Source organism: Sitodiplosis mosellana, unplaced genomic scaffold, assembly GCF_009176505.1.
Source record: "Sitodiplosis mosellana isolate CC-2019 unplaced genomic scaffold, AAFC_SMos_1.0 Smas_scaffold_27, whole genome shotgun sequence".
Taxonomy (NCBI): domain Eukaryota; kingdom Metazoa; phylum Arthropoda; class Insecta; order Diptera; family Cecidomyiidae; genus Sitodiplosis; species Sitodiplosis mosellana.
Window position 1 is genome coordinate 774,403 of NW_022595269.1, and position 7,210 is coordinate 781,612.

The following is a 7,210-nucleotide window of genomic DNA, read 5'->3' on the forward strand; positions in this document are numbered from 1 at the left end:
TCTTATCTCAAAATCCAATCGACGTGCTTTTTAATGTAATGAAGAAAAAATATACATTTTCGAAAATGAGTTTCGAATTTCGAACAATTAAACGACCAATTTGGATTCGTCATGTTGAAAGCTCATCTGTAATGGCAACGTTACTTAGTTCACGATTGTTTCGATCCAGCTGATGAAGTGGGACACTTTCGTAAAACCGTCAGGAACTCCTCGGGCACATCTGCAATGAAAAATAATACCACACATAATTAAACGCAAATCAAAACGAAACGAAACGACAACATACGGTTTACCAAAGCTAACTAATCCAATGAGTTTATCACCTCGAACGAGAGGCCCACCGGAGTCAGCCTTTGAAAAGAAAATCGTTGTTAAACCAGAAGTTATTCCCATTTTTTGTGCTTAAAATATCTTCTCACCCTGCACATTCCTTCGCCACGTTTCGTAAATGTGCAAAGAATTTCATCTGTTACATTCCATGCGTTTTTACACTCTGCATCTGAAATAGCCTTTACTCTGAGCTGTTGCAGATCGTCTGGATCGCCTGTCTAACCAATTTCACATTCTTTTTAGAATCTATGCCTTTTTTTCTATCAAATTGGAGCACATTCGCTCACTTCAGTTGTTCCCCAACCAGTAACCAATAGCTCTGTTCCAGACGGAACTTCGTTAGTTTCCAACTGGATTGTTTTAACTTTATCATTGAATGTGATATTCCCTTGTACACGAATCAAACCAATATCATTTCGTTTTTTCTCGTATGACGGATGTGGAATTGCTTTTTCCACATTGAACACTTGGCCACCCGTATTAGCCTCATTCGATCCAACTCTTATTCGCAGTTCTTCTATTGGATTATTACTGTATTGAAGTTATGAATCAAAACAATACATTCAATTTGAAGATTGAGTGGTGATTTTTTTCTTTACCGAAGGCAATACGCTGCCGTAACCACCCAACGATCGGATATAATTGCGCAGCCACAAAAATGGTATAAGTCAAAAAATCCCATCTGTACGGAGCACTGGTATGGAGCTTGACCATCAAAAGCGGGTTTTCCACCAAAAATACGAGCCGAGTCATCTACAATGTGATGGTGATGAATAGCAAATTCGATGGCTTAAGGAAAATCAGTTGCTACAGGTGCAGTCACATACTTTTCGAACCATCGCCAAAGACGATATGATATTGATTTAAGAATAAACAGAACCATTATCGACTTCACCTTCATTTTATACGAATTTTCGGAGTTAATCCAACTACTCTAATGTAAATGACTTGAGTTTAATTACTGAACAGTGAACACCGCCGGTTACGTTCATTAATTTATAGCAAAGCTATGCAAGTCCAATTAGAACGTGTCGAATGGGTGAAACAAGTATGCTGTAAATCGATTTGGATTTGGTTGAATATGTCGAAATTTTCGGAAGTGCCATAAATCTATGAACGTTCATTAAAATTTCCTCCGCGCGATATTTCTTCGGCTGTTGCTTTTGCTGTGTTCAATTTGATTTATGGAAATGGTAAATTAACAGTCGATTTAATCTGAATGGTGAAATTTGTCGAAAGGCAACTTTCGTTAATCTGTCTGGAATACAAACTCAAGTTTGTTTTTATATCAAATTTGAAAAAAAAACCTATTCAAATGTAGATGGTGACACCATCCTGACAATCGTGAAAAAAAAGTATTCTTATTATTATTTTTTTATCTCTTTTTAGGTCAACACCATGTTGACTCCAAGTTTCATATTTGAGTGGGATAAACGATCGTTTCGCTCGAAAACGAAATTATCGTTCGATCCATTTTCTCATCGTCTTCATCAAATCTAAATTGAGTCTAGTCTCGAGCGATCAGAACTGAAAACTCTGAGCAACAGCAATATTGGATCATCATCTCCGATTTTCTTTCTTTGAATGTTCGTTCTAAAAATTCAATACGATAATGATATTCGACTGGAAAAATATGATGATTGTCTCATGATTTCCATGAAATGTGCAACAAAAACCAGTTTGATGACGACTAATGAACAAATGTAGCCGTGGCTTGAGTAAACAAACACGTTCGATTCATCTGAATTTTATTCTTTTGAGTGTTATTTGATCACAATATTGTCTACAAGTGACAACTTGTCTGCTTATCGTCATGTGTTACGTCATCGACTACGTTCATTCTACGTTGAAACCAGTTTTTGTTGTTAAACTCCTTTGTTGACCCCTCAATCTATGCAGAGACTAACACTATGAATATTCAAGGCGTTTTTTTTAAATTAAAAACGACTAATATCAATAAATTAAATTCAATACGAAGCGGCGAAATATGCAAATGAAATTATAAGTATTCAAAAATTGAAAAAAAGTCGTTTGTTTTGGAATTAACACTTGAGAGATACTGATTCTGATGCCGGTGCAAAGGCTAAGCGATTAAAATACTCGGATTTATCAATCACGATTTGTTTTGTGAGATGTTTGGTGCCACTCGAATTAGTTGCTATTTGATCGTCTCGGTGAACACATCACAAGACGAATGAAAATCACAATTTTGTTTTAGAAAAAGTATTGGAATCTGGGAGATTGGAAAATTGTGAATTTTGGTTAAATTTTTGGTAGAAAAAGGCTTGGAAATTTCATTTTAAAAATGAAATTGTTCATTTTTGTGGTGCTCTTGGCGCATTATTGCCTGGCAAATAACAGCAATTCTGCTGGTGTAGCACACAATGGAGAGTTTTATGAATACGACACCACTAGAAATGGATGGTACATTGGATCACCGACCAGTCCGATTATGGTGAATCTTCGTCAACATCGATATCACGGTATTCCAGATCGTTATTATGATTTTGCTAATCGCACATTCGCAAGACAACCAAGCGGTGTTTGTACTAAAGAAATTCCGTAAGTGACGGTTTTTTTGAAGAAAATTTTGTGTTGAAAAAAAAACCAATTTAATCTCGAAAACTTATTATTTATTCACAAAATATCGCAAAAATTGCTAAAATTTCATAAAATTTTACAAAATTCTTTATGATTCTAATCTTTTCCGTTTAGAACAACTTCTCTCTTGGAGCCTGGACAATCGATTCCTAGAGGAAATGGGGTAACGTTGATTTAAAAGAAAAATCCAAATTGAGAATGAAATATAGTTCAATTGAAACTAGATTTGGATTGAAATTCATCTTAGTGACGCATGAAATTAATTTGAATTTTCGTTTAAAAAACAGATCCAAATGATGTCTATTTAGTTCAAATTTTCCATTTCATGTTCAATGTAAGAACAAGCTTCGAAATTCAATATCTAAATTTTAGCTTCGCATCAAACATTCGACAATGTCGAATCGACATTTAATTTTTTTTTTTCTTCAAAAAATGAACTTCAATTTTTATCAATTCAACCAAATCTGAACATTTCTGTATTTTTATCAGTCAAATCCAACACTGAGTCGAATCCAAGTGTGTTGCCAAGGTTATCAACGTGATGCCCATATCGTTCGTAAATGTAATCCGATTTGTCAAACGGAATGTATCAACGGCATTTGCTACTCGCCGAACGAATGCATCTGTTTCCCGGATCATGTCAAGAACTTGGCTGGCTTCTGTGTGCCTACTTGTCCAATTGGTGAGTTCAGACTGATGTTTTTTTTTTTGGTTTTTTATTCAATAAACGTAAGAAATGAAAAAAAATGAACTTTTGAAAATAAAATCATTGTTAACAGCGGTTGGAATGGCCACTTATTTGATGATATCAATTCAATATTCAACTTTTTTCAATGACAAAACTGCTGTAAATCATACAAAGAGTCTTATGTCTAGTTTGATAGCAGAAAGAAGTGAAAAAGTGTTGCAAGAAGGAAGTGAAAAAAGTAAAATAATTCAACAAAAATCTATTTTCAGGCTGTGATAACGGCGATTGCAGAGAGAATACATGTGTTTGCAAGCCAGGTTTTGCCTTGGATAAAACTGGCAAATTCTGTGCACCAGTTTGCAATCCACCGTGTGGAAAAGGTAATTGTACGGCACCAAATACGTGCTCATGCAACCGAGGCTATGAATTGAAGGAAAATGGTGCTTGCGTTCCAAAGTGCACGGATGGCTGTGACTACGGTGAATGCGTCGCTCCTGAAAAATGCGCCTGTCGACCTGGTTACATTTTGCAAAATTCCATTTGCTCACCGGTTTGCGAAAAGTAAGTGTTCTTGTATCCATTTTGATTTTAAAGTTAACTTTTGAGTAATAACACGCAACTGAATTTGATAATTAATTGTTTAAGTTGCGTTTTAATACTTATGTATCATAACCACGTGACAATATTACCTCAATTCAATCTGAGACCAAACTGGAAAATATATTTTCTAAAGCATTTCAGTAGTCAAAAGAACCCAGTAATTTCGAATTGAAACGTTCACAAATAGCTGTATACGCGATAATATGCAACTCAGAATTTAACCTATTCTAACCTTCAAAACATCCATTTAAAGCATTGAGATTTGTTTTCAGTTTCTCAACTTCTCAAAGTTCATTGTGCTGAAATTGTTTCCCTTTCCAATTATTCCAGAGGCTGCATAAATGGTATATGCACCGCTCCAAACCAATGCTCCTGTCGCGAAGGATCAACAGTTGATAGAACTGGTACAAAATGTGACCCGAAATGTGATCATCCGTGCATTAATGGTAAATTCTCTTTGGCTATCTTCCAAATTTTTCGAAGATTTATTGAAATTGCATTCTTTTTCGTTTAAATTACTGAATTGATCTTTGCATTATTTTCCAAACAGGTCAATGTATCCGTAGGAATGAATGCGAATGTAATCGTGGTTATATGCCTGATCCAAATGAACCAAGCAGGTACGTTTTAAGTTTAAATTCGTTTTGCCCAGAGATGGAGTATATGTATATTAATTCGTTGTATTTACTGTACTCCGTACAGAACGGTATTACTTTTCCGCAAACTTTATTTGTATGGAAAAGTATTGGTTTTACTAGCCAAAATACTTTAAAAAAAGACTAGTCTCGCTTTTTAGCACTACATGAAATGTAGAGCTACTAATCTGCTTTTTTTTGTCTTAATACTTTTTGACTACTGAAACAAATTTATGGTGAATTTGAATTTTTTGCTCGTATTTTTTATTCAATTTAAACTAGTGGCAGTAACGACAAATAAGTGCATAGTATCATGAAACGCTAATCAAATTTTTATTATCAAATGTTTTTTTTAAATTACATTAATTTTTCGTATAGTATTTTTCTGCGTCCTGAACAGAATTAAAGTGTCTTTCGATTCTATGCTCATATTGTTTATTCAATTTAAACCAGAGGCAGTGTGTTTCAAGAAAGAAATTAAGTCAAGATCTTGTATTCATTATTGAGATAACTGAGAAAATCTTTTTTAATATATCCTTCGTACTATGCTTTTAATCCATAGTGCGAAGGGCTGTAATAGTGATTTGATCGGCACATGAGCACCATCTCTACTGATTGCCATTATTGCCATGTAAATTAATAGAATGTCCACTTCTTCTTCTTCATATTCTCAACATCCCAAGAGAAACGGCCAATATGTTTATACGCTGTCTATCCGCCGAAAATGCACTACAATATATATTCACGCTTATTGAACGCCGAATTGAATATATATTCTAGTGTATATTCGGCGTATTCTTCGGCGTGAAACATATTGAAACATATTCAGGCGCCCTCTGGTGGCTATGAATGCATTCGTTGATTCAATATGTTTCACGCTGAAGAATACACCGAATATACACTAGAATATATATTCAATTCGGCGTCCAATAAGCGTGAATATATATTGTAGTGTATTTTCGGCGGATAAACAGCGTATAAACATATTGGCCGTTTCTCTTGGGATCAATTACATACGACTTATGATAACTCTCCGCAATCATTAGAGGTGGCGCTACTTATGCGCATCAAATGACTTTTGCATTAGCTCTTATGTACTGTGTGTGCCTTTTGCCATAGTGTTATTAAAAGGGACGACTTTTAATGATATATTTATTACTGCAAAGTTACTTCGATGAAATACATTTCATGTAGTGCGCAAAAAAAAGTTTGTTGTGAAACAACAAAATTGAATAAGTAACTAAAATCCCAAGAACGGTCTTGTTTCATTATCTAATATCAAACATTCGACGAAAACGTGCAATAAATGAAAGCTAACGAGAAGAATTCTTCAGAATTTAAATTTTTGAAGGTCAATTCTGTTTTTTTTTTTTCAATTTTGCTTCTTATTATTTATTGAATGTTCGATTTTAATGTAGAAAAAATTAAATTTCTATCAATTTATATACGGACTAAATAACATTTATTTTAAACATATCATTCATTTCCAGATGCAATCCTCATTGTCCGGAACCATGCGTGAACGGTGTTTGCAGTTCTCCTGGCTTGTGTTTGTGCAATGTTGGCTTTGTCAAGGATCGTTCAGTGAAGGGAAGCCAAATTTGTATTCCACTTGTATCATACTTATGATGAAATTCAATTTGATTATTGAAACGGATTGAACCAGAGGAGAATTCATGGAAGAGATAACAGAAAATAGGATTGAAAAAAAAAGAAAAAAAGTTACGTGATTGTGAAAGGAGAAAACAAATTGTATGTAGAAAGTGAAATGATGCTCAATAAATGATTTAAAAACCCAAAGGTTCTATCGCTTGTTTATCAATTCGAAAAAAGCATTTGAAGCCATTTGACTTCTTATCAATGAATTTAGCTCATCGTTCAAATATAGTTGCACGTACATCGTACAAGCTATTGAATCTCATTCGTTTGTTTTCAATCACATGTTATTGATTTGGGTTTTGCCCGAGAGATAGAGATGATTCACAGAATTGGCTATTGCTTTTCGACATATCAATTTGATTGGATTATTTGAATCATTCGAAATGAATTCACGCAATTTTCTTCTATTTTCAACAATAATTTCTCGCACTTGAAGAACCGACTTGGTTTCACAAATATTGTAACAGTCAAAATAGAGACTCATGCACATTAAGGAAACGACTCAATAAAAACTGTCGTATATTATCGCCCTCTTCATCACTATCTTGGAATAGAGACAACAGCAAAATCCATTATATCTCTACAATTATAACAATTTTACACATGCCCATGTCGTAGGTATTTTAGTGTATGCTTCAACACTTTCCGAATCGTTTTTTTTTAGGAGAAAAATAACATTCTAAAAGGAGTTAAAGCG

General features: G+C 34.3%; 2 protein-coding genes across 2 annotated transcripts; one reads left to right on the forward strand and one right to left on the reverse strand.

Annotated features, from left to right (window-relative positions):
* Window positions 1–149: 149 nt before the first annotated feature.
* On the reverse strand, window positions 150–1,012 carry LOC129568887 (chymotrypsin-2-like). The gene is made up of 5 exons (XM_055447216.1): window positions 930–1,012; window positions 618–861; window positions 420–548; window positions 294–351; window positions 150–220 (listed from the first exon to the last, which is right to left on the reverse strand). Exons 1-5 carry the CDS (start codon window positions 1,010–1,012, stop codon window positions 150–152), a joined length of 585 nt encoding a protein of 194 aa, XP_055303191.1.
* Window positions 1,013–2,469: 1,457 nt separating this feature from the next.
* LOC129568900 (epidermal growth factor-like protein) lies at window positions 2,470–6,654 on the forward strand. The gene is made up of 7 exons (XM_055447235.1): window positions 2,470–2,892; window positions 3,046–3,094; window positions 3,421–3,613; window positions 3,889–4,180; window positions 4,550–4,665; window positions 4,770–4,839; window positions 6,345–6,654. The coding sequence occupies exons 1-7, from the start codon at window positions 2,636–2,638 to the stop codon at window positions 6,481–6,483; spliced, it is 1,116 nt and encodes a 371-aa protein (XP_055303210.1). The 5' UTR covers window positions 2,470–2,635; the 3' UTR covers window positions 6,484–6,654.
* The last annotated feature ends 556 nt before the right edge of the window (window positions 6,655–7,210 follow it).